Source organism: Sarcophilus harrisii, chromosome 3, assembly GCF_902635505.1.
Source record: "Sarcophilus harrisii chromosome 3, mSarHar1.11, whole genome shotgun sequence".
NCBI lineage: Eukaryota > Metazoa > Chordata > Mammalia > Dasyuromorphia > Dasyuridae > Sarcophilus > Sarcophilus harrisii.
This window is the reverse complement of record NC_045428.1, coordinates 444,858,314-444,885,685: the sequence shown is the minus strand read 5'-3', so window position 1 is coordinate 444,885,685 and position 27,372 is coordinate 444,858,314. Positions and strand designations below refer to the sequence as shown.

Below are 27,372 nucleotides of genomic sequence, written 5' to 3'. Positions count from 1 at the left end.
TTTTCTTTATACATTTCAACCAAAACCACATATCACAACACATTGAATGGAGAAGTAGATAAAAGAACAAGACTGTCTCAAGTTAGATTTTTTTTAATTGCAAAAATATGTAAATTTTTTTGGAAAAATCATTTTTCATAAAATGTTAGTGATATATAATGTGTGATGAGTTTATTGTTATTTAAAATACATTTTTAAGGTTTTAAAATTTTATGTTTTTAATTTATAATGTAGTAAATATCAATTTAACCCACATAAAAGTTCTTTGCAGTCTTCAATCATTTTTAAAAGTGAAAAGGGCCCAAAGCAATCCCAATAGACTTTGGACAGAAAATGCCATCTGTACCCAGAAAAAGAGCTATGGAGATTGAACATAAATCAACACATGCTATGTTCACTTCTTTTTTCTGTTTTTTTTCCCTTCTCCCATGGTTTTCCCCTTTCATTCTGGTGTTTCTCTCCCAACATAATTCATAAAACCATGCATATTAAATTTCTTTTTAAAAAACTGAAAAAAAAAAAAAGAGTGAAAAAGAGTTCTGAGACCAAAACATTTGGGAAGCACTGGTCTAGTGGAAAGAAACTTAGTGTAGACTTGATCAGATTATTTCATTTCTCTGGACCTCAGTTTCCTCATTTATAAAAAGGATTAGATGACCATTAAAGATCAGGTCAAAGGTCAGTGATCATGTATTTCACAAAAGCCTGTGCTAGGTGCTGGAAATACAGAAAACAAAAAAAATCTTTGCTATGAAAGAACTTATATTCTGCTGGAGAAGATAGATGTCCAGTACTTAACTGTAGTAAATAAAAGGTAATTCTAGAAGGGAAAGGACTTACAACTGAGGTTGGCAGGGATGTTGCCTATGAAGGAAGGTAAGAATTTTGAGAAGCAGATTTAAAGTTGTAGAATAAGGAGTCAATCAAGTGGGTACAGTGAATAGAGGGCAGGATCTGAAGTCTGGAAGTCCCAAGTTCACATCTGACCTCAAATAGCTGCTTTGTGGTTCTGGGTAAGTCACAATATGTCTGCTTCAATTTTTTCATCTGTAAAATAAAGATAATAAAAGGCTCTATCTTCCAGAGTTGTGAGAATAAACTGAGATAATATTTATAAAGAACTTGGCTAACTTTAAAGTACTATATAAATGCTAGCTATTTTTATGGAATATTAAAAACCCATAAATAGGTTTTGCTCATTTATGTGAAAGAATGCATGGAAATGGGAGATGAACACAGTATGGATATCTTGAATGTCATATCAAAATAAAGCTAAAGTGACACAAGTCAATTTGAAATCAGTAGAACAACAGCCATTTGTAAATATTAGATAAATGCAGATTGAATTGAAGTAGGCCTTCACAAGCCTGCTAAAAGGTTAAAAGCAATCTTAACTAACAAATCATCAAGAAAGTATTATGTGATACATTCCCCTTTTTTTTTTTTGTTTGCATAAAATTCCAACAGTTTAATTCGATGTTAGATGAAATCTATGTGCAAGTCACTGGAGATACGGAACACAAGTTAACTATAAAGCACATACAAAGAAACTTCAAGGAAGAAAAAACACTAAGGGGGAATTAGAAAAGGACTCTCGAGGAAGTGGCACTTGAGCTGAACTCAAGGTACCTGCAGAGCAAATATGGGGCAGAGGTGAGGGGGTACTATATTCCAGAGAAAGGGAACCACCCTAGGAAAAATATGGAGCTGGATGAAGGCATGTCATGTACAGGGAACAGTCATCAGACTAATGTCGATGGAAAATGAGTGTCCAGGAAGAAGAGTAATCTGAAATCAGTGAGTAAAGTAAAAAAATAGGAAATGTTTACTATATGCTAAGGCCTGGGGGTACAAATAGAAAAATTAGGTAATCCCTGCTCTCCATAAATTCACATTCTAATGGGGATTATGGAACATATGGAACATATGGAAAGTTTCAGCAGCAAGTTAAATGGAAATGTCCCATGGCTTTTAGGGTACAGCAGCAAAACAGGTTGGAATGTTTCTTCATTAATGTTATTTTAAGAGATTTTTTTGAAAGGCACTTTCTAACACTCAACTATTTGACAATGCTAGGAAACAACAACTTTCTTTCTCCAGTTGTGGGTAGGTAGGGTTGTAGCCCCAGTAAAAGTAGGTGCCAAGGTGAATCTCCAGGTTGCTTTCTAGGGTGATGGTTGTGAATACAGGCTGGAAGCAATGTTATTCCAAAGGCTTTTTGGGTCAAGGTTTTGTATTGTCTCTTCTACAGTGTGAGGGAAGATAGTGGCTAAAGTGGTAGTCGTAGTTTGAATTGTCAGTGTTATGAGGAAAGCCATCTTTTAACCATAACAATTTCTTCCTTTTATGATGGTTGCAGGAGATAGCCTGGAAGCAAATTTGGGGGTTTGGAGAGGGCTTCTTAAAAGTTTTTCCACCTGCCACTCCTTTTTGCCCAAGAAATTTTTATGTGATGCCAAGTTTGTAAGTTAATAAAATAGGTAAATAAGTCAAAAATTTATGGTAATAAATCTTAATTTCTCAACTCTCACATTCAGTTATGAGATCTCATATGGAGTCACAACCCACAGTTTAAGGAAGCTTTAGTTTGGAGTTCACTGCTATTCCCTTATGTGCAGGATCCTGAGCTATCTCTATCAGGCTCCCGGGGGAGGGTGGTCAAAGAGGTGGTAAAGGATGACGGGAAATAAGGAAAGATAAGTAGGGTGACATTTGCAGAAGGTTTTAAATGCTAAACTAAGAATTTCATATTTGTTTTTACATGTAACATGTATTTTTTAATTTTTAACTCTAGAGGTAAAAAGAAGCACTGAAGATCTTCAAGTTGATAAGTGACAGGATCCCCTGTTTTAGGAATATCAGTTTTACAACTATGGAGAATGGTTTCAAGAGGGAAGAGATTTAAAACAGGAAGTTCAAATACGCTATTGTAATAGCCCAAGCAAAAAATTATGAGGCCTATACTAAAATAGAGGCTGCATGGATGGAGATATGCTGGACAGAATCAATGATTTGGCAAATGACTAGATGTAGAAGGTGAGGAAAGAATTTAGGATGACTTCTTTTTGAATTTCTGAAGCTGAAAATCAGTACCTTGATGAAAAAAAAAATTGACATATGTGGATCAATTCTTTGATAATGCTGATGGCCAGGAGCCATTAGTCCAACTCAATGAGCCTGGCTTGGAGTTTTTTCCCTCTCTGACCACTTGAACTCCATTATAGGTAGTTAAGAAACTTATTTTAAAAAATAACCCTCTATTAGAGGGATCTGGTAAGGGTTGGATTCTTTTTTTTTTCTAGGAAAAACATTTTTATTTCTTTAACCCAATTTCTTTTTTTTAAAATAATTATAACTTTTTATTGGCAGTACATATGCATGGTACCCATATGCATGGGTAATTTTTTTACATTATCCCTTGCACTCACTTCAGTTCCGATTTTTCCCTTCCTTCCCTCCACTCCCTCCCCTAGATGGCAAGCAGTCTTATACATATTAAATATGTTATAGTATATCCTAGATACAATATATGAGTGCAGAACCGAACAGTTCTCTTGTTGCACAGGAAGAATTGGATTCAGAAGGTAGAAATAACCTGAGAAGAAAAACAAAAATGCAAACAGTTTACACTCATTTCTCAGTGTTCCTTCTCTGGGTGTAGCTGCTTCTGTCCATCACTGATCAATTGGAACTGAATTAAATCTTCTCTTTTCAAAGAAATCCACTTCCATCAGGATACATCCTCATACAGTATTGTTGTTGAAGTATATAATGATCTCCTGGTTCTGCTCATTTCACTCAGCATTAGTTCATCTAAGTCTTTCCAAGCCTCTCTGTATTCATCCTGCGGGTCATTTCTTACAGAACAACAAGATTCTATAACATTCATATACCACAATTTACTCAACCATTCTCCAATTGATGGGCATCCATTCATTTTCCAGTTTCTAGCCACTACAAAAAAGGGCTGCCACAAACATTTTGACATACAGGTGAGGGTTGGATTCTTGACTAAACAACTCATCAGCCAATACCCCAATGACCAGAAAGTAAAAATACAGTTGGGGCAACATGAAAGGATTTCTAGGAGTGTTTCAAGTTCCCACCTTGGTAAGCAATTAGATGAACTGGCTCAGCTTGACAACTTTGTATAACTTAATCCTTTCTGTTTTAATTACTTTGTGACTTTAACCTATTTTTGTTTAAGCCAGTTTCTAGTATAATCGGTAACTTGTATGTACCAAACTAAAAAACAAGTTTTTCTGTATAGAAATCTGTATCATATGGTCTTGACCAAAGATACAAGGGTTCTCTACAGAGGCTTTCATAGTACCTAGTTCTGACAAAATCTTCTGTGGAGGAACTGGAGAACAGTGTGTCTTGAAAGGGTATTGTTCTGTTTCCCTGGATAATGGTGGAAGTGAGGTGAAGGAGTGGATATTGAAAGGATCTGGAATTTTGTTGTTGTTGACTTCAGATAATGTGCTCACACTAAGAAGCTAACGTGTGGCTTTAGTATTGTATCTGAAAGACTAATATTTGTTTCTTCTCCAGGGTTTATATGCTTGTTTTGTCAGAAGCTTCTGAAATTTCCTTGTCCTATTTGCCAGGTTTATCTACTGCTGGTTTGCTAAAATTATCAGGCGAGTATGAGACCTGGTTTAAACACTCTGGAGAGCATTTAAGTTGATAACCTCTACTTGGCAACCACCTGTCATCTCCTTCAATGACCTCTGTCCCTTTAACTACATATGGTGTAAAAAACTGATTTGGAATAGAAAACTAATACAATTTTCATATTCACCCCAGGCCCCTTGCAAACTTAGCTGCATCTATTTTGTATTGTGTGTAAACTGTTTGGTAACTTGGTGGGAAGTGAGAGAACTCCATAATCATCCATGACTCCTAAAGACACCTGCTTATTTTATGCATAGCTGACAAAGTAGAAGCTGTAAGGTTTTTAAATAATTATCTAGATAAATATACCTAAAAACAAGGGGAAAAAGGCAAGTTAAGGAGTTGCTTGTAAGACTGTAGGGGGAAAAATTAACTGCTATACAAGCAAGAGTCAAAACCAAAAACGATTCTAGGAAGTTTTAAACTACTATTTTGTCTTTCTGGTTGTACGGATGACTAATACTTGCAAAGGTTTTTCATATTTCATGTGTTGATATATTAGAGTGGGTAACCACCCTAATGAAAATAAGAGACTTTGGTCACCCAGGAGATGAGTATGGAAATGAGAAAAGATTCTCATTCCTGCTATTTTTTGAGAGATTAAATTTGAAATCTATATAGAAGAAAATAAACCAATAGGATAAAACACGATCTTGTGAAAATTTACCAATTATAATGAAAACAAAGCTTAATTTGTATTGAATTTCATAGTGAACTTTATTTTAATAAATGGGCATTTCCATGTAGTGTCCTAAATGCCTTAGATTTCACTCTATGACTTGCCTTTCATTTTAGTTCAACCTCACAGCTGTCTTAATATTATCTTTTACATGAGAGAGGCATTTTGTGCAGACTTAGCCCCAGAGTGGAAGGGTATTTTAATTCGTTGAATGGTGGTCAAGACGAGTTATTACTAGAAGTAATTTAAATTTCCATGGCTAAGGGAAAGCTTTTTTAGTCCTCAGAAAATAACTTATATGAAAGAGTTGGTACCTTAGAAGAGATGAAGTTTCATCCACTGAGGAAGGTTTTGTTTTGCTTTTTGGTTGGGAAAAAAATCAATACTATGCTTTTAGTAGGAAGAGTTCCATTTATATATGCGAGTAAATCTGATTAAGTAATCTGATAGAATCCAGCTGTTTGGCAAATTTAAACAAAGATATCTGATTAATTGCAAAACAATATAGTCCAATATAAAGTGTTTTAATGTGCACATAGAAACATTGAGAAAAAGAGAAAGTACAACTAATGATACTACTTAAACATGTGAAATATGATTTGGAAATAGTTTAGGATAAAAAGATAGTATACTAAAAGAAAAGTCAAATAAAGGCATACAAAGAAAAATCTAATGATTCTCAAAGAGTCAGATCTGAAAAATATCTGCAAGCTACTGAATGGATAGGAAAAAATAGAAACTGAGAAATAATTACAAGAAAGTTTGAATATCAGCACTTAAAACTTAAATTCAATTAAAAGATAACAAGGATTGCAGAAAGATGTTCTGGACATTGGAAGAAAATCCTAAGCATAAATCATAAGACTTTTTTTTTTTAAATTAATGAATTGTGTAACAGACATTAATAACAAGCCTGAACTGTCTCCAATTTCTGATTCCCAAGCAGGGGAAGAACAAGTGTGATTTTATAACTGACAGGCTGAGGGCAGGCCATGAATTTAAGTTAAACCCCATTTTCAGAAATGAGCCTATATATTTTAATGGGCACTAGTAGTCCTTTGAATATGGAATTCATAAAATTTGAGTTTAGGACTAAATGAATTTTCTAAGTTATAATATCTGAACAAGTTTATTAATATAAAATGTCAAGCTGCACTTGCCTTCCAACTACATGTTTTATAGCACATTAGTTTTATATTGAACTCATTCCAACATTTTAAGAATGTATTTGCTTTGTTATAATGAGTATGCATTTTGTGAATATCATGAAGTTCACAAATTCGGAATATTTGGATGGTAATTAAAATGTGAAATAGGCTACCATATTGTAAATGATGAATTTGGTGATTTACTCCTTGGAAAAAAGAATGAATAAACAAACCCCAATGTTTTTTAAAAATTATGTTAGAGATGTAAATAAATCTAACATATACTAGCATGAATAGTAACAAATCTCATCTTGCTTTAAGAAAAAGGAATGGAACTGCTGTGTGAAGCAGGATCTCACTTTAATTCTGGTAAAAGTGTTAAATGTTGAAAAAATAGCAACCTACCAAGCTAGGGAAAATGTCGAATGCCACTAAGAATTATGGAATTGCACATCTACACTTAAATAAGTTACAGGTGACTACATAATGCTAGAAAGGTCAGGATGACAGTTCAGCAAAGGCCAAGGTCAGGATCCTCCTGACCCATTCCCCATTATTTTGTTTCTTCCCTTTGAATGGGTTTTCCATTTGTAAGACTATAAGGTTGACTCCAGATCCATGGTATACCCTGCAAAAATTTTGCTCCCTTATCTTGTTCATTTTCACCATGACATTGGGAAATTGGTAAAGACTGATTTGCTCCAAACTTTTCCATATTGGTTTAATAACGAGCCATCCCTATTTGCCCCATATCAAGACCACCTGTGTAAATTTAGAGACTGATTAAAAATGCTTAAATATTGTTCCTATCAAAAGGTCTTCATAGTTTTATATGTATTAAAGGTAGACAGAATCCTCCTAGAAACAGTAAATATTAACAATCAATAAAAGAATCTTAAAAGAATTCATTCTTGGATCTGGCTTATCGACAGACTTCATACTACAAATTGTAAAGGAAATACACAAGTGCTGCAGATTCAACATTTTTATTGTCCATATAAAATTGAGTACAAGGTTGAATGAAAAAATGGAATTTTAAAGTAAGATAGTCATATGCTTCCTCACAGTATTCTTATGAATTTATACACACATGAATTTATACACACATACACAAGGTCTACCACCAACAGGAAAATAGGATTTATTCCACATAAATTTCAATGAGGAATCAATTATATGTTGACAACTGGGTTGATGACACTATCTTGAATTATTGTATGATCCTAATGAAAGTACATAGAATTAAATTTCTTGTCTTTTTTCTTTTGTTGTGCTTCTAGGATATTTTGACATACTACAAAGGTTATAGGTAGGAAAAATCTTTGTCTGAATCTCTTCCCCTATTGTTATCATCCCCCACATTCTCCCCATCTATAACTTCCTTATCACAGTCTATCTCTGGCCTTTGCCTTCTAGGTTCCAGTTACATTTTGTTTTCCTTTTGAAAGCAAACTCCTTGAGAAGAGATAATCTAGTTTCTTGTTTTGTATGCCAAATGCTTAACATAGTTTATGGCACACAGTAAGCACTTAAAAAAATTCAATCCTTCTATTTATCTGTCACTAGACATTATATAGATACCAATGGGCAAAGAAGTCTTATCATCTCATTTCATGATCAGCTCAGTTCCTTTTCTATTTAATGGAACTGACCCCTTTATACTACTTTTCTTGTTTAATTCTTCATTAGAGAGGCACTAGAGAGGCAAAGTGGATAGACTGCTGGACCAACAATCAGACTTAGGTTAAATCCTACCCTGAATGCTTACTACCTGATCCCAAGTGATTTACTTTACCTTTCATGAGCCTCAGGTTCTTCTTTTGTAAACCAGGCACAGTAACAGAATCTACCTCACAGAATTACTTTAGGGATCAAATGGGGAGAGTTTAAAAAGTACTTTATAAACTTCAGATTGTACTTCTATTGCCTTTTGGTTGTTTGATAACTTTAAATTTTCTAGGACTGCTAGCAACTCTATAGCATCAATGGTAAAATGCTTATGTTGAAAAAGATGGACTTTTGTTTTGAGGAAAAATCTTCATGTCATTAAAATTAGCACTACAGAATTTTCCTAAAGTAATTTAGTACATTTTTTTCCTCTTTTAGATCTAGTCCCAGTTCATTATCTATGTACAATTCTGTCCAAGATCTTACATACTAATTAACTAGCTATATGTGCTGTTCATTCATAGTTTGGAAAATAGGTATTCTTCATACATTTGTCTTTTTCCTACTTAGATAGGCAAGAAGAATTTTTTTATGATAATACAATGTCATATGAAAACAAGAACTGGAGGACCTCACCATCCATAGAAAATCCTTCTTTCATTTGGCTTATGGGCTGAATATCATCCACAACAGTGGCAAACATTGTTGGTAAATATATATCTTTCCTCTTTTATATTCATAATTAGAATCGGAGATCTCTTTTGATGACTTTTGGAAACAAACACCTGGAAGACTTCATCGATAGAGATTCCTTCTTCCATTTGGCTTATGGGGAAGATCATCCATTATATGGCTTTCGACTTGTAAACAGAAGTGTCTTTAACATAGTACTTTGTTCCACCAAAGCAAAAATTTCCCCCTTTTTTAACAAACAAAAAAGAACAGTAAGTTGTATATTCAACACCTTTAATTAAATTGTAAAAAAGCCAATTTATTTGCAAAGCCTGTTAATTCTCTCCTATCTTTATTAATTATGCCCTTCATATATAAATGTAAATATCTTTAATTATACATATTATACAAAGCAAATATGATTTATGGAAATATAATAAATTTAATATAAATGTATATTTCCCTAAGATTTTGATGAAATGAGAAAGCAGGCATATGGATTAAATTATTGATAACTTCTCTGTCACTTTTTGGGAAAGTTGAAATAAGGTCTATGATACTTTTGCAAAATACCCCTTTTCTTTCAGGTTCCTTGAGAATCTATCCCGCAAGTGTCTTAAAAATTATTTTGTCTCCTTCATGGAACTCCTTTAAATGTGTTATGTTTGGTACAATTGATCTTCCCATTTTTTGTGTTTTTTAGTGCCAATTCATTTCATTAATTTGTTAAAAGTAAGAATCTGAGTAAAAAAAGAATAAATATCACAAATTATCAATGGTAAACAAAAAGCAAACTTTAAACAAACTTTCCAAATAAGACAGTAATTTCTTTAGAATACAATAAAATTACTTACTCTTATTAGTACTTTATTGTGTTGTATTCCTCTTGAGTAACTTTTCATTTAAATTCAGGGAAAAGTGCTTTGCTGGGTCCTTGTTTGAATGGTTCAGGAGTGGCTAACTTTGAATCATACCTTGATAATAGCTAAAATTTGAAAAATAAAACATTTTTGCATGTTACCTGAAAAAAGTACATTTGAAGGATAATTAAAAACATTTAGAAAAGCATCAACATTCTGTCTAATGTGTGTATATGTCTATGTACAAAAAGATGTATACGTAAATTTTGTTTACAGTATAATTGCCCTGCAGAAAAATTAACAATAAGATGTAGAAAAGAAAAATTTTATGTGGAAGCTGGAGGCAAGGATGAGGCAAGACCTGTAGTTGTATGTAGCATTGAAAGCCAAAATGGATAGCAGTTACAGTGAAAAAAATTTCAGCCTGGTTTAAAAAAAAAATGTTTCTAAATATTAGAGCTACCCCAAAATAGAAGGCAAGGCACTATGAAACCTAGAATAATATCTTATCTGGAAAGTAATCTCTTTCTTTTCAGAACTTGCATATCAATTTATGAGTATTCTATGTACTTACCATGTTTATATGTATCAGTTACTTGTATGTGTCTTACATCCCTTATTAGACTATAAGCTTCTACAGGGCAAGCAATGTCTCTTACTGTTATATCGTCAGTGTCTAGTACAATAGTAGTTATCAAATATAAGATATTTGATAATAACTTAAATTATTTATAAATTATTTGATAAAAGCCTCCTGAATTGGTAAGTGGTTGAATGTGTAGAATGGAGAGCAAAGGGTAAAAGAATATGCCATGGTAACTAGAAAGATTAATTCTACAAGTAACAGAATTAAGGAAGAATAAATTTTGGATAAAGCTATGAAGCTGTTTTTGGACATTATAAATGTCAAGTAATAATCAGAGGTCCCTACCAAGAAGTTGTAGAAATGGAGAGATGGAACTCAAAGTTATTCAAGTAATGAGTGGATATGCTTGTCAAGGAAGAGTAGAGTAAATAGAAGAGGACCAAAATCAAGTTTTGGAGAATGCCTGTATTCAAGGATCAGGAGATGGGAAAGCAGATATTGTGCTAGTCCTTGCTGAACATTGGGAATACAAAGAAAGGCAAATAAGTTCCTGTTCTCAAGAAGTTTATTATCTAATGAGGAAAAAAAAATGTACAAAATAGAAGCAGAAAAAAAAGGAGAAGGACAAGGGTTATCTGGCATAAGGGCATAATGGAGAAATCCGTTAGTGATACTAGGTGGAAAATGAATAGACAGCTGACCTGGGTATTGTCCTTAAATGGAAGTTCTGGGATAAGTGGTCTTCACCCTTCAATCAGAAGGAAAGAAGGGACTCTAGGAACAGAAGTATAAGCTCCAGAGCTGAAGTGATCTTGGATTAGTTGGAGAATGTAGCTGGATGGGAAATGTTAGGCAGAAGAGCCAAAAAAAAAAAAAAAAAAACAAAAAAAAACAAAAAACAAAAAACACCAATGTCACAGAAACCAAAGAGGAAAGTCTATTTAATAGCACTGCTACTGAGAGATCAGGGAGAAGATAGAAAAAAGGTACCTCTGAAAGAGTATTTTTGGTCTTTTAAAGACCAAATTTTTTTTTTTTTTTGAGAAAGTAAATTCTAACAAACTAGTAAATGCAGAAATTGCAAACAATTTTAAAGAAGCTTAAATTTACATTGTAAGGAAGACTGTAGAAAATGAAGGAGTGATTGGATAATGAAGAAGAAGAAACAATGAATGCACACTACTTGGAGAAATGTAGCTTGAGGAAGTACAATGTTCCTGCTGAGGTGGAAATAAAAAAGATGGGTTGATATACAGGAAAATAAGGGTGATAAGAATGAAAAAGTGGAATAGTAGTGGAAATGGAAATAGGGCTCTACAAAAATGGTTAAAAATTTGAACAAAACTGAAATATCAAACATAATACTTATAATTAAGAAAAAAAATAACCTGGAAAATATCATCCGGAATTGTAGTTACTTCTGGAGGTGGAGGTGTTTTTAACAGGTTTTCACTGAGAGAAATCTTAGGAAGAGAGAGATCTTCATGATGTTCAAAGTACTGGGCAGATTGTGAAACCAATGAAGTACAATTGTCCAAATCCAAATTGCTTGGCAAAATATTTGAGCCTGATGTTGGTGGAATTGTTATCCCCTGTTGTATAAAAGTGAGCAATACTTTATGTGATAGTAAAATTTATTTAGCAAGGCAGAATTAAATCAATCAACAATAAATTATTAAGCATCTACTGTGTAACAGGCATCGTGCTAGGCACATGTGTGTACATGTGCACGTACATATACAACTATGTATATAGTTGGATATTTACATATATGTATATAATAACATGCAAATATGCAAAGATAATGAATCCAAATAAATTCTAAATAGCAAGGCAGTTCAGGAGTGAAGGCATACATAATTCATATTAATCATTATTAGTAAATATGGCATGTTTCTCATCAGATTACATATTGGTGTACTTTTTTTCTAATTTATAAACTCACCTTTGCTTCTTTTTTTAACCCATCCATTTTAAAGTCTGGATAAATTAGTCTTTCTTTGTAATTAGTGGAGAGACCAAGATCTTTAGGTTTAGGGACATTTAAAACTGGATTATTGTTTCTATAAGGTATTTTCAAGTCAGGAGTGAAGAATTCAGGTTCCAAAGAGGAATTCACATGGTTAGCACCTAAGATAGACACATATATAACATGGAAAATAAATTATAAAAATTTTAACTTTTGACATACTAGCGTGATTAATTTGGAAATAAATTTTAAACACTAATTTTTAATTCCTTCTTCCCTTATTTTTGGAAACTACCCTCCCCTTTCAAATAAAACAAATCCTGAAGGTATTTTTAATAAATGACTTCCTAATTCCTTCATATCCTTGCTTATTAACTCAGTCATTTCCTTTCCCTTCAATATATCTTCAGATTTTTCTTTTTTTCACTAGATTCTTTTAGAATGATGAGTTAAATTGGGTAATGAAGCTCTGCAGAGTAAAATTTAAGTAAGTATTTATAGTTGGGATAACTAGGATGAAGGATTCTTTTATAAATCAGACAATTTTTTAAATCAACTACTTAAAATACACTTTTATGTATAAGAGAAATAAATCATCTTAATGGAGTTCATAAATTAATTAGAGAAGACTAGAACAAATCAAAAATTTTTTTATACTTATTTATATCTCCCACAGTATTTTATACAGAGTAGGTATTCTGAGAAACTCCATGTGCTGTAATGTAGGGCTGTGGCCTTAGATTCAGAAGTCCTGTCTCTCACATATATCATGCTCTGTTATCAGACTAATCATTTGAATATCTCAGTACTTCTGGCAACTACCCACCTAACACTATAAACTATGAACGTTTTTGATCTTTGTTGGTATACAATTTCCACAATGGGCTTTTCTTATAATAACGAAATCAAAGACTTAGTCTTGCTCTCATTTTTAAAAAAAGATCAAGAACTATTTTAAATTGAAGAGCAATAAAAACATATAATCAAGTGTTAAGTGGTATGCTAGTATTATAAGACAAAATTTTCCTACTAGTGTCATAAGTCAAAATGATATACACTGAATCCAAAAACTGTTATATTCCTAATTAAGGATCTGATGATGCTCAATGGTCAACTTTTTATATAAGTTATATGAAGCCACAAATTTATTTCATTTAATTAAAAAAGGACATTCAGGCTTTTACTAGTAGTAAAATCCCTAGAGACTGATATTAAGACTTAATTTTTTTTATTGCAATAAAAAAGGATAAAGAGTAAGGGCCAATGGAAAATGACGTCTCCTATTACATAGACAACTTAAACTCTTAAGTGCAATGAAAATACTGTGTCTATAGAAACGAACTATGAAAAAAATCTGATAAGACTCTCTCTCTGGAGAGGGAGAAAGGCAGGGAAAGGGTCGATTTAGGGAAAATAATCTCAGCTTTTTATGTACAATTAAAACCCACAAGTAGATGCAGACAGTTCCCTGGTCTCATCAGAAAAGCCTACAAAATGATAGCCAAAACTAATTAGGAAGAAAGGGAACTGCAAACTGTTGTTCCCTTCTGGGTCCTGACCACAGGTGAGAAGAATATTCTGTTAATGTGTCTGTCTTTATAAGAAATTATCTAAGGCTAGAACACAAGAAATTTCTAAAAGAAAGATGAATGAAGAAAGGTAAAAGTAAGTGATAGGTCAAAGGGAAAAGCCTTTTCTTTTTTTCTGAGAAAGAAAGGGAGAGATTTCTCTATGTCTATGGCAAATCTAAGGTGAGAGAGGCACATAGCATAAGTTCACAAACTGGAATTCATAAACTATAGAAGAAAGGTGATAACCCTAAAGCCCTATGCTGTTCCACCTACAGTTGAGGGCTAGGGAAAGTTCCAGGAAAGCTGATATACCAGTCACCTTTTCAGCTAACAAAGAATAGCAACAGGAAAAAAAAAATCTTAGGATAAGATCTGGTAGAAAAGGATCCATCAGAAAAGAAAAAAGAAACAAGTAAAAACGAGGCCACACATAACCCAGATTCATTAAGATTGTTGTAAGCTTTGTAAATTTAGTCATCTTGTGTTTTTTTTTTTTAACTCCTGTTATTTCTCATACTGTATGCTAATTTTTAAGCATTTATTATGTTTGAACTTTTCCTTAAAAGAAGGTATATATTATTCCTAAGAGCTGGAGAGGTAATTATTAAGGTCCACAAAGGACCTTTTTCCTAAGCCCTCCTTAAGGGACACAGTTTATGAAACTAGGTGGTGGCAGAACTATAGAAAATACCCCAACAATACTGATTAGGAAACAATGCAAATAAAGAGGTTAAATCACCTGACCAGGGTGATTACTTACTTGCTAGTATATATCTGAAAGATTAAAATCTAGTACTTGTTGACCCCAAGTCCAGTGTTGTATACACCATGATTGATTGCCTTTCAAAAATATTTTGCAAAGGTAACAGATAAAAAGAAATTTGATTCAAGTTTATACTTACAATTTTCTTTTAGCTGATCATGTATGGTGGAACAAGGAGGGATTAGGACGTTGTTGCTTCCTAATTTTGCTTCTACATTTATTTCATTAGTATTATTCTTAGATAAACTAAGAAAAGAGGAAAAAAGTTTATGATTCTTTAGTAATCAAATTTAACCAGACTATCATAGAAATTTTGTACCTTAATTGCCTAAAAAGCAAGTTACTTTTCATTGTCCTTTTATATCACTAATACATTCTTATTTCTCCCTTCCCACCCATGTATAAGATATTTAATGAAAGGTTTTTTTCAATTGAGATCTTTTCTTACTACCCTAGCTGAACTGATTATTGCAAAATCTTTTCAACCTCATTTAATCAAATTTATTTCATCTTCTGCCAATGCTTTTCTTGTCCATCACTATTTAAAAAAAAAAAATCTATCCTTTCAATTTTTTTTTGTTCTGTTTATACTAAAACCAAACATGCAGTTAAATTCCTTCCTTCCTTCCTTTTCTCTCTCTTTCTTTCTTCTCTTTCTTTCTTTCTAACTATTCTCCAAATAAATGGAGAAATTTTATTCTAATTCATTCTTTATTCCTTCCAAGTGCTTTGTAATTGTATCTTATCTTCAATGTGTTTTGGTAGATTTGACTCCCAGATATTCTGAATGGAATTACACTTCTTCTGTTATTTCTTCTTGATTATTACTTCATAGCAATATTGATTCAAATTCTTTTTCTACCTTCCCAGTTTTCTTGATGTTATTTTCTCAATTATTTTATCGATTTCTGGGGATTTCAAAATAAACAATCATGCCATCTGCCACAAGGGAAATTGTCCCCTCTTTGCCAATTTTAATTTCTTGTCTTATTGCTATAGTTAACATTAGAACTACATCAATAGGAAGAAGAGAGCATCCTAGTTTAATTTCTATTTCCTGTGAGTTTCTAGTATTTATTATCGTAAATAATGCTATCTTTTGGCTTTAGATGTAAATTTTTAATTAAAAACTGGCATTTTTTTTGTATACCCATTTTTGGGAGGATTGTAGCATAAATGAATGTTGTACTTTGCCAATTTTTTTTCTACCCCTCATATCCACTGATGTACTCATGCACATGAGTAGCTTTTAAATAACATATAATTATGTCGTTCTTCCCAATAGAGAACAGTGTCCCTAGTACAAACTTTATCACAGTGAATAAATTTTTGGATATATTATTCAAATTATTTATCCTCTGTATTTTATACCATTAAATGTCACCCATTTCCTTTTCCCCTCTAAAAATATCTATTCTCTACTTTGGAAGGTTCTTCAGTTTCTCCCTATTTCCTAGTTTTGATAATAAATCCTGTTCTGGTTTTCCTACTCAAGTTATGACACTATGATCAGCCATTTTAACATTTCTTTTAGTGCCCTTGAATTCTTTCCCTTGATTACAATTAACTGATTCATCTGCAGTTTGTAGCATGTAGTAACTGTAGCATGAGAATGTATTGTTAAAGGGAGAACAACATGGAAGGAAGGGGTGGTGACTGGGTCCACAAATTTATGCTATCTAACTTAAATGGATTTATACTATTGGATAAAATCATCTTATTCAACCCTTGGTGATTTTCTACAACAGCCTTTTCAACTTTGTTTTCTGTAAACCACCAAATATGCCCTTCCCTTACTTTTAATGCATTCCTACAATATTGAGAAAATGGGGACCATTTGACATCAAGCTTCTATTTAAACCTTTCATTATCTTTATTGTAAAGAAGTGGCTCCTATTTGACAAATGTAAATCACTTACCTGTGCCTCTTTATTTGACCTTGCTTTATTAGTTATCCCTTTTCTAGCACTTATCTTTAATCTTTCTCTTTCTTTTCCCTAATTTTGTAAGTTTATTACATGAATTCTTTTTCTTTCCTCTGACTGCAAAGGCAAAAGACTATTTATGCCTTTTATATGATTCATAATTAGCACAGGAGAACTTTAAGAAATGCTTGTCGACTCAACCTCCATTACTAGCATCTTATCCTATTGCCATACCTTATATATGAAGGTCTCCCTAAACTAATCAACTAATACACTTCTTATGAAAAAATTTCTTACCTATAACTTTAGCAATATGCTTATGATTTATCTCCCTACCAATCGCTTTATCCTGCATTCCTCCACAAATATAGAAATATGTCTGATAAAAGAATTATCTTGATAGGGTAAAACCTCTTGTTTGACCCTCTTGTTCTCTCTTCTCCACTTGGTTTTCTCATTTATTCCTATAGTTTCAATCACCATTGTTACGTGAATAGTATCCCTGTCTATCACTCTATTCTTAACTCCCTTTAGAGCTTAAGTTCTATTGTCTGGATATCATCTGCTGATGTGTTTCCCAGGACTTCAAATGCAATGTCCAAAACTAAACTTATTTCTCTCCTCCCACTCAAAGCTTGTCTACTTATGTTTTAGGGACTGATTCCCAGTAACCCAGAAACTGTAACCTCTGTCTCATCTTTGCTTCTTCTTTTTCCTTCATCCAAATGTCAAATCCTATAAATTCCATCTCCAAAATATCCCTTGCATCCATCTCCTTTCAATTCTTCGTACAAACACTATAGTTCAGAGCATCATCTATTCTTGACTAAATTATTGTAAAAGCCTTCTTCTTTTGGTATCTCTTCTCTAATCCATATTTCAGAAAGTTGCCAATGATTTTCCTAAGGCATTCCCTTACTCAATTCTATTGAAAAACATACAGTAATTCCTTATTACCTTTAGAACAAAATTTAAAGTTGCTGGCCTGGTCTTCTACAACCTGACAACAACTTACTTTTCTAGATTGATTTCCCATTCTTCTTTATATGGTCTCTATATTTCACCCAAACTGGATTCTTAAATTTGACATCTCCTGACTACACACAATTTGTACAGATCACATATGCCTAAAACATTCTCTCTTTCCCTTTGTTCTTAAAAGTATCTTACCAGGAAGCTAACCCCTATCTCCTTTTTTTCCCGTTTTCCTTCTAGTTCAAAATGTTTTAACCATCCTCAAATATTCTAGAGTTCTTTTATGTTTAACACACAACTTGCCTATCAATATTCTTTCTTTCTAATCTCAATTCCAAAGTTAGCTATTTCAGATTCTACACTGTCCTCCTCTGATATCTATAGCTTTCTTTTCCTGTTGCCACTATTTCTTGCCAAACCCCAGCACTGAATTATTTTCCCACAATTTTCCTCCTCCTTCTTATTCATGATGCTGTACAGCTCTCAAGTCACACAACTGTGCTTAGTAAATTATAATTTCATATCTAAATTCAACTGGGTGTTCAGTGTAGCAAGGCAATTCTTTATTCCTCACTGATGCCCTATTTTATTCTCTGGATGAACTATGCTAAACCTTCTATTTTCTCAAGCCCCCTGTAATTTTCCCAAATTGATTATCACTCTCAGCTAAGGCCTTCATCTCTTATTTTACTTCCATCCATCTTAAAACCTCTTCACATCCCCAACTCTGACAATGAGGTAGTCCTGTCTTAGTTACCAAACTGGATCCTTTTTCAGTTCTCTTCCTTCTCCATCTATCTGTTGCATTTTCTATCCTGAATACTCATCTGTATTTTTGTGACACTATTCTCTTCTGATTCTCCTCGTCTGACTGCTTTCTCTTATGTCTCCCCTTTGTTGATCCCTTATCTATATCACAATGCCTAAAATTTGTTGATCTAGTCTTTTTCTCCCTTTTCCACTTTGTCTTTCAATAACCTTATTTGCTTTCATGTCCTATCTCCATGTGGATGACTCCTAGATTTATTGATTCAAATCCTCTAATCAGCTGCAAATTGGACATTTCATACTGGATATCCTGGAGACATCAAAAAGTCAATATTTTTAGAATCAACTTGTTGTCATCCTTGTCCCCCATATCCCATCTTGCCTTTTCTGTTGAAAGCATCAATACTTTTTGGGTTTCCCAGGTTCATGCTGCTATTACTTCAATTTCTCATTCTTTCACTCCCCCACATTTCCAAATAGTTGCTGCTTCTCCTTTTAAAACAACTCTTACAACTGGCACATTCTCTCTTCTCACTTACCAACTTAATCCAGGTCATCACTATGTCTTGTCTAGGTTATTACAACAATCTAATTGGTTGCTCTGCTTTAAAGCATTTCTTCACTACAGTATAACCTACATATTACTGACTTTCTTTAAGTATAGATCTGCTCATATCACTTCTCTATTCAAACTCTACTGATCCCTACCAGTTAAAAATATAAATTCTTCTGTTTAATTTTTGAAGCTCCTTCTCAGAAATGTGGTGATCCGAGACAATTCCAGTAGACTTGGGATGGAAAATGTCATTCACATCCAGAAAGAAAAATATGAAGACTGAATGGAGACAGTGTTTCCACCTTTTTTTGTTTATTTACTTCTTCTTTCTCATAGTTTTTTGTCTTTTGGTCTGATTTTTCTTGCACAACATGTCAAGTATGGAAATATGCTTAAAAGTATTAGACATGTATACATGTATTAGATTGCTTGCTGTCTTGGGTAGGGAGAAGGTAAGGGAAGAAGGGAGAAAAAATTTGAAACAAAATCTTACAAAAATGAATTCTGAAAACTATCTATGCATTTGGAAAAATAAAATACTACTGAGGAAAAAAATTTTTTAAAGCTCTTCAAAATCTGGATGGAATCTAGATTTCTAGAATCATTATTTTCCCTTCCACACTCAGCAAACTAACTACACCAGCCTCCTCCTTTGTTTCTCATAAACAAGACTTCATCTTTTGTTTCTGAGCCTCTGTGCCTTGAACTCAAGCTGTTCTCAAAGAATCCTCCTTTTTCAAGACAGACCTCAAGCACTATATGAAACCTCTGATTCTTTCCCACCTTTGTATTTGTATTTACAATATCCAGGTATTTAAAACAGCTAAGTGATATAATGGATAGAGAACTGGGCTTAGAATTAGGAGGACCAGGAGTCAAAACTGGCCTTGACATTAGTTGTGTGACCTTGGGCAAGCACCCTTACCAGTTTACCTTAGTTTCCTCAACTGTAAAATGGGGATAATAGTACCCACCACCTTCCAGGATGCTGTTTAAGGAGCAAGTAAAATATTTGTAAAACACTTAATACAGTTCCCGGCACATAGTGGGCACTATGAAAAAGCTTAGCTATTATTACCTAGCACTTACATAACAGACACTTAATATTTACTAAATGATTGATGCTAGTTATTAATGGGAGTTGTATGTTAATGCTAAAGATGCCAGGGTCATAAATCTAGGAAAAAAAATCTAACAAATGCCTATTAAGCATGCAGTATGCATATATGAGGCACACTGATCTATATGTGGACTAAATTCTTTTACACACTATGACGAAGGACCATGCAATTTTAATTCTGGCAGGTAATATTACTTGCTCACTAACTGGAATAGACACCAAAAAGCTGCAAGATCAACACAAATTCATCACTAAATAACTTAATACAGTTCTATTACTGATTGCAGGTATTTTAAGAACCACTTTTGCTTATGAAAAGCATCTATAGTAAAAAAAAATTTTTTGCAGAGACCTTGGAATCCATTGCTGAAAAGAAGTACTTTTGGAATTATCTGTTTTGAAGCCTAGACATAATGATTTAAGTTTAACTTTCTAGTCATTTCTTCAAATGCCATGGATGACTAAGATTTTACTATATCAACAATGACAATATACACGTATAGTACAACTGGAGAAACATTAATACTGATTGGCATTCATATTCAATATTCATAAAGCATTTCCTCATTTTAAAGATGAAGAAATGAGATCAAAGGAAGAGAAAAAGAATGTCAACTTGAGGTCAGAAAGCCTGGGTTCTTGTCATCTCATAGTTTTATGATCACAGGAAACTTCTTCGCTTTTTAAGTTTAAGGACTTTATTTCTAAAATTGAAAGAGTAATTCAATTTAAACATGGAGGTACAGATAAAATTCTTTGTGAGGCCTGAAGGGAAGAAGGAATATGTCATTTCTGATGAAGGTCTCAAGAAAGACTGCCTGGAACAGATGACATTTGGGTTTTATTTAAAGAATAAAAAAAGAATTCAATAGGTGGAGACAGGGAAGAGACTTGTGGAGTTAAACACCAATGAAACTTGGCAAATAAACGGGAAATATGGGAAAGGCAAGAGGTGTGGATGACTCCCAGTTTGCAAATCTTGATGATTGGAAAAATAGTTGTGCCCTCAAAAAATAGGGAAGTTTGGAGGAAAGATGGGTTTTGGGGGAATACAACCAGTTCTGCCTGGGACATGTTGAGATATCTAATAGTTAGTTGTTTACCTGGGACTGGAGTTCAAGAAACAGATTGGGATTGATATTCAGGAGTCATCTCCATAAAGATAATTTAAACCCATGGGTTCTTCTTAACTCACCAAATGAGTAAGAAAGAGAAAATCAAGTCAAGGACAGATATTTGGAAAATTCTGGCAGTTGATGGGAGGACAATGTCAAAAAACAAAAAACAAACAAAAAAAAAAACCAAATTCTGAACATGACAAATTATATGAGAAAGCAGAAAAATGATAACATGATAGAAAACAATGCCACACAAAAAGGTATTATGAGGGAAAATAAGTCTAATTGGATCTTGAGTTTAAAGTGCCAACTTAATATCCTGCTAAAGATGCTGGATTTGTAATCTTTATTGCAAACAGAAAATCATCAACTTTTTTCATTCTCACCTCCCTCTACCTTTTTCCTTTAACTTCTTCATTCTATTTCTTTCTCCACTATAGTTTCTGCAGACAAGAGCATTCAGAACTAGATAGAACCTTAGTGATGATCTAGTCCTACCCCTAGTTAAGAACTTCCTAGGAAATAGAATTCAGATTTAAGTTCAAGTCTTTACTCAAAATCTACTATTTTTTTCTACTAGACATGGAGGCTTTTTCCATTAAGTTTTATCACTGAACAACCTTCCTGAAGTTACCTTTTTATTCTTTCAATTTGATACTTAGCAACTGCTTGGAAGAATGATCTTTTATTGCCCAAAATAGAAATTAAAATGTTACAAACTGTAATTTATAGCTCAGAAGCTACTAGATAATTCACTTAGCAGTAATGAATTTCCTAGAAATGGCCCAATTCTATTTATGTCATGTAACAGGTCTTTTACAAGGGCAACCATGTTATACAGACAAAACTTTGGACTTCTTTGCTGTGAAGTAAATTGTTTTCCATTAAATGGAACTTCACTGACACTTGTCCCTTCTTTGCTTGCCTGACCACTTTGACATGACTTTGAACTGTTCACCCTTCCAGAAAAGACTTAGGGCCAGATATTAGACATTTTTGAGTGGTTTGGTAGAAGTGCATAGATCTATAAAAGATTACGTCTTTAGAAAGATGTAGATATAAAGTGTGAAGAACTGCATGTTTTCAATTCTGAGGAAAAAATAAGACCTTAAGAGTGAAAATAACTGGCAGATTAAAGCTAATGAAACAACCTGAGATTTGATTTTTAAAAAGAACAATTAATAGGGAATTTATGGAATATTTCTTAAAATTACAACTCCCCTTTCCTCATTTATAAAAGTAGGGTGTATATGGCAATAGAAAAGTTTATAAGTAGAGGTGGTTGATGACTATGATTACAGATGATGATTCCACAAATCTTGTGTAGGTAGGCTAGAAGGACTTTCTAGATTAAATGAAACCTGTAAGAAAATGCATTTAATGAAACCCTTTTTCATATACCTGGAGTCATAGAAGTCAAGTAAATCCTTTTGAAGGGACATTAAAACAGTAAAAATAAAATCAAAATCTCAATTTCTGGGAAGGAGAGGGAAACAAAACATTTTCCCCTTAGGTAAGTACATTAAATAAAAATATAAAGACAGTAAGTGACATGAGAAAAGCATGTAATGCAACAGTAACCAGCAACTTAGAAAGACTTAATTAACAGATCTTCTTACCTTTTATTTTCCTGGGCATTTATAAGCCCCATTGTGTAATCATTATTTAAACACATGGTATATTCTGAAATACTCAAGTGTTCCAGCTTAGGAGTTACCACTGCATATTCATCCATCTTTAAAGTGCATTTTGGAGTTCTCAACACTTTAGGAGAGATTTGTTTCAAAGGTGTATTCATAGTTATTTGCTCTCTCTTAGGAATATTCATTGCTGGTGGATGAATATTCCAATTTCTGGAAAACATATACTTTTCCAGTCCGAAATCTGAAAGTTGTGGACTACGTGGAGGACTTTGAGTAACATGGTTATTTTGAACAGAAGCACTAGATGTATCTTCCTTTCCTGTCTCAGATTTTGTAGAGTCTTTGCATTTAACTTCCTCCAGTTTAACATTAATATCCTCCTTTGGCACTGAAAAACATATGTAAAATCAAAGAGATAACAACATTAACATATAAAATCTTACATGCCTCAAGTAAAAAAGTTATAGTTAGAAATGCTTAGACAGTCTAATTGGTTTCTAACCACAGCTTCCCCACATTTCAGTTTTAAAATGTATTACCGCAGAAAGGAAAGATGAAAACAGTTAAGTTTTAATCATTCTTTCTTATTTTCTGTGACTGAACACATTATTATTTAATATATTTTCTTGGAATCTTTGCTCTACTTTTTGGTTTATCATAAAAAACGAGAAGCAATGTGATATAACATATTTGGATCTAGACTCGAAGTCAGGGAGATCTGGATCTCAAGTATTTTTTGGGACACATATCAGTTGTTGACTCGGTCATCTTGAAGACAAAAATCATTTTGCATTCATGGATAGAATTTTCTATATAATTGAAATCACTGTTCCAAACTGAAATAAATACGATATGAAAATATTTATATTTTAAAACCTTCTGTTATAGAATTTTTAATCATTCTATTCAAATAAAAGAGAAATTATTACATACAAATGAAGAAACTGGAGCACAGAGAAAACAAATATGTTTAATTATAAATGGCAAGGGAGGCTTAAGTCAAAATCCAAAAAAGGGATGACACTTCAAGTCAAATTACTTTTTCCAAATTGACTTTTCATAGCCTTTTTCAAAAGAACTTAATATATTTCCACATCTATTGTCCCTACAGTATCCTATGACAGTGACAAGTTTCAATGATTCCTATTTTAATGGATCTAGGTAATTGAAATCAAAAGTAATATGCTTAAAGTCACATAATGAGACTAGAAAGTTTTTGTCTTGTATTTTTGCTATTTTACCATATAGTCTTCCACGCTACTTAGGCTCTTTGCAGTTTCTTTACTTACAACATGAAGTGGTAAAATGAGATCTCTTCAGTTCTTTCCAACTCTTAACACTCTGACTCTAATACTAAAATAACTAATTAGGAAATAAAAATTATTCAAACCTGGATCTTCCATGTCCCGTGGCTTATATCCATATTTCTGGAATAAGTCTCTTATTTTCATGATATCCATTTTATTCTTTTCCATCAGCAATTTGGTGTTCTTTATAAAACTGCTTCTTTCTTGCCTCTCTGAATGACTTTTATCAAGAAGAATATTAATATCATCCTTTTAAAGGGAAAAGAAATATGACCAATTTTTGGTGAGAAATTTCATTAGAATAACCAAAGTTACAAAGCACTGAAACAAGACAAATTGACATTGTCCAAGTGATACCTTGAGAGTCTTCACTTCCAAATGCAAATCATGCAAAATTCTCATTGGAGAATCTTCAAAGTCTGATATTTGAGGAAAGAAAAATATATAATGAAGTCAGAAGAAAAGGAAATTTTAAGACATAATGACATATTATCCTAGACTTCTATGCAAATACTTAAATATTCCCTTCACATTCGCTTTAAAACTTCCCCCACTCTCTACCTACTCCCAATGAATCATCACAACCTTCCCAAAAGTATACATTTAGAAATAGAAAAAATTCTAGAAGTTTCATTTAAACCAATTCTCTCATTTTATAAGGGAGGAAACTAAAACCATGAGGGGTCAAGTGACTTCCCTGAAGTCACAGAAGTAAATAACTCACAAAGTCAAGATTTGAATCCAGTTCCTCGAGTTCCAAATCCAGGATTCTTTCCACTACATCGGGGAGTGAAAAGACCATTAGTCTTCAAGTCAGAAGACCTGTGTGTTCACTACTTCTATGAAATCCCAGGCAAGTCATTAACTTGTCTGGATGTTATTTTCCTCATTAGTAAAATGAAAAGAGTTGCATTTAATGACTTAAAAGCTCTTTATGAAGGGCCCCCTCCTGACTCCCACCTTCTCAGTCTTCTCACACTTTACCCCCCTACCCTTAAGAGTGGTTCCTTTCTGGCTGGTGCTCTCACAGCACACTTCACCTCCTGACTCTATCTATGCCTTTGCCATTCCTGAAATGCTTTCCCTTTTCCCTTCTGCTTCCTAGCTTCAACTAAGCTCAAATTCCACTTTCTTTCTTTCTTTCTTTTTTTATTATAGTAACTTTTTATTGACAGAACCCATGCCTGGGTGATTTTTTTTACATTATCCCTTGCGCTCACTTCTGTTCCGATTTTCCCCTCCCACCCTCCACCCTCTCCCCTAGATGGCAAGCAGTCCTATATATGTTGAGTATGTCCTAGTATATCCTAGATACAATGTATGTGTGCAGAACCGAACAGTTCTCTCGTTGCACAGGAAGGATTGGATTCAGAAGGTAGAAGTAACCCGGGAAGAAAAACAAAAATGCAAACATTCATTTCCCAGTGTTTTTAAATTCCACTTTCTTTAAGAGAGACACGGCCAAGAAATGGACAGCTCTGGCCTTCGAGATCACGATCCAGCTTGGAAAAGGACTTGTTAACAATTGTTTACAAACAAGCCATGTACAAATTAAACTAGAAATAACCGACAGACGGAAGGTACTACAATGACCTATTTACCTTGCATTTCGCACGGACGGTGACTTACCGCTTCACCCGTTAGATTTAGCTCCGCGAGGGGGAGAGATCTTGTTTTTACCTTTTATTGTACACGCAACATTTAGCACAGTAAAGCGCCACACACACACACACACATATGTACAAATATATACGACATAAAAATCACACAAAAGTGTACGTACGCATCCACACGTGTATATTTACACACACACACACACACACACACGCACGCACACGCGCGCCCGCGCGCGCTTGCTGACCGACTGGCGGCTTTCCCCGAGGCGCCTTCCCGCTCTCCTTTCACAGAACTCGGGAGCGCCCGGCGTCTCGGGGCCACCTTGGGGACCCCGAAACACGCCTCGCCCTTCGCGCCCCTCACCAGCCTCTTCTCCATTGAGCGCCTGCTGGAGGTGAGCCGTCTCCCTCTCCAGAGTCACGGCCAAATCGCGCAGCTTGCCGCAGAACTTGCCGACGGGATCCATGACCAAAATGGGGGAGCCTCGGGCCCGGCCCCCAGCAATCAGCTCGGAGAAAGCAGCGGCAGTTGCAAGTACCACAACACCATCCCTGGAGCAAGCCGCCAGGAGTTTGAATCCCTCCGCGCCCCAAACTGTATTGGTTCGGAGGAAGAGGCTCTTCTCGTTTCTCTTCTCGCGAGACCGGGACTCTCTCGCGAGAAGGAAAAGGAAGGCGATTGGCCGCGGCAGCGCCGTAGCTTTTCGGCATTTTTTTTTTGCAGCACTGCGGCACGCCGCTGCGGCAGTCTCCTGCGGCAGTCTCGGGCCGCGTCTCGGTGAGGTAACTTCGCGCCCACCCGGGCAGTTTGCGCCGCCGGCGGCCGGAGAGGGGGGAGGGCGGCGTGCGCGGCGCGGTAGCCTCTTGGAGGGGGCACCGCGCGCTCAGGCCGCTCTATCCCCTCCCCGCAGACACCATGTTCCTGACGGCTCTCCTGCGCGGCAGCCGCACCCCCGGGAAGCAGTGGCTCGGGAAGCACCGGAGGCCGCGGAAGGTGACTTGGGGAATGAAGCAGGGCATGATCCGCAGACTGGAGATCGAAGCGGAGAACGAGTACTGGCTGAGCATGCCGTACATGACGAAGGAGCAGGAGTTCAACCATTGCGTCGCCCGCAGGCGCGAGAACTTCGAGGCCATCAAGCTGGCGCAGATGTCCAAGTTTCCCCCGCACAGGCTGGTCGCGGACCAGCTCAACCACCTCAACGTCTCCAAGAAATGGTCGTGAGAGCCGCTGCCGGGGCCCTCCGGGCCGGGAGCTGCCTTCCTCCCGCAGCCACGTAAGCCTCGGGTCACGCGCTCAGGGGTCACGCGCTCAGGGCTCCCGCGGAGGGAGCTCGGTAACCCTCGCTGGGGACCCCTGGCCGCGGCGCTCGCCTTGTCAGACAAGGCGGCTCTTACTAACTCTGGGAGGCTGAAGCCGAAGTGTTATGGAGGGAAGATTAAATAAAGCTGCAAAATAGTCTTGTGGTTCTGTGTTGAAGGATATGATTTTGGGTAAGGGAAACTAGCATTCGTTTTCTACCAGATTTGGGGAATGGTGGTGTGATTTAATTTAAATCAATCGTTTAATAAGCCAGGAATCTTCTCCCCCTCCCCCCCCCCTTTTTTTTTTGTCTTGGAGTTCTTTAGCAATCTGTCGAAAATTGTGTCTCAAATGTTTCTAAATACGTATTTTACAAAGGAAGCTAATTATCTTGAAGTTACCGGAATACTAAAAAAGGACACAGCTCCTCGCTGTGTCCTCAAGGTTA

General features: G+C 34.9%; 2 protein-coding genes across 6 annotated transcripts; one reads left to right on the top strand and one right to left on the bottom strand.

The window, feature by feature from the left end:
- Positions 1-7,474: 7,474 nt before the first annotated feature.
- Positions 7,475-26,109, bottom strand: SKA3 (spindle and kinetochore associated complex subunit 3). Of its 4 annotated transcripts, XR_004233147.1 has the most exons (10): positions 25,986-26,088; positions 24,363-24,424; positions 24,089-24,254; positions 22,675-23,086; positions 14,733-14,839; positions 12,236-12,420; positions 11,679-11,882; positions 9,699-9,829; positions 9,418-9,584; positions 7,475-9,091 (listed from the first exon to the last, which is right to left on the bottom strand). XR_004233147.1 is itself a non-coding variant. In XM_012545183.3 (9 exons), exons 1-8 carry the CDS (start codon positions 26,086-26,088, stop codon positions 9,743-9,745), a joined length of 1,326 nt encoding a protein of 441 aa, XP_012400637.2. In that variant the 5' UTR covers positions 26,089-26,109; the 3' UTR covers positions 7,475-9,584; positions 9,699-9,742. The 4 variants fall into 4 exon arrangements, 3 of the variants coding, with proteins under 3 accessions (XP_012400637.2, XP_003764499.1, XP_031816661.1); XM_012545183.3 differs by having other exon boundaries at positions 7,475-9,584; positions 25,986-26,109; XM_003764451.4 differs by lacking the exon at positions 9,418-9,584.
- Positions 26,092-27,088, top strand: MRPL57 (mitochondrial ribosomal protein L57). 2 transcript variants are annotated; one of them, XM_031960803.1, is made up of 2 exons: positions 26,092-26,399; positions 26,533-27,088. In XM_031960803.1, exons 1-2 carry the CDS (start codon positions 26,096-26,098, stop codon positions 26,844-26,846), a joined length of 618 nt encoding a protein of 205 aa, XP_031816663.1. In that variant the 5' UTR covers positions 26,092-26,095; the 3' UTR covers positions 26,847-27,088. The 2 variants fall into 2 exon arrangements, with proteins under 2 accessions (XP_031816663.1, XP_031816662.1); XM_031960802.1 differs by having other exon boundaries at positions 26,312-26,404.
- Positions 27,089-27,372: the final 284 nt, after the last annotated feature.

Coding starts and splice junctions, on each gene's coding strand:
- MRPL57 (XM_031960803.1), top strand. CDS start 26,096: ATGGGGGAGCCTCGGGCCCGGCCCCCAGCAATCAGCTCGGAGAAAGCA. Junction 26,400..26,532: donor CAGTCTCGGGCCGCGTCTCG/GTGAGGTAACTT, acceptor CCCTCCCCGCAG/ACACCATGTTCCTGACGGCT.
- SKA3 (XM_012545183.3), bottom strand. CDS start 26,088: ATGGATCCCGTCGGCAAGTTCTGCGGCAAGCTGCGCGATTTGGCCGTG. Junction 23,087..24,088: donor ACGGGACATGGAAGATCCAG/GTTTGAATAATT, acceptor TATGTTTTTCAG/TGCCAAAGGAGGATATTAAT. Junction 9,830..11,678: donor TTCCGGATGATATTTTCCAG/GTTATTTTTTTT, acceptor TTCAAATTTTAG/CTATTATCAAGGTATGATTC.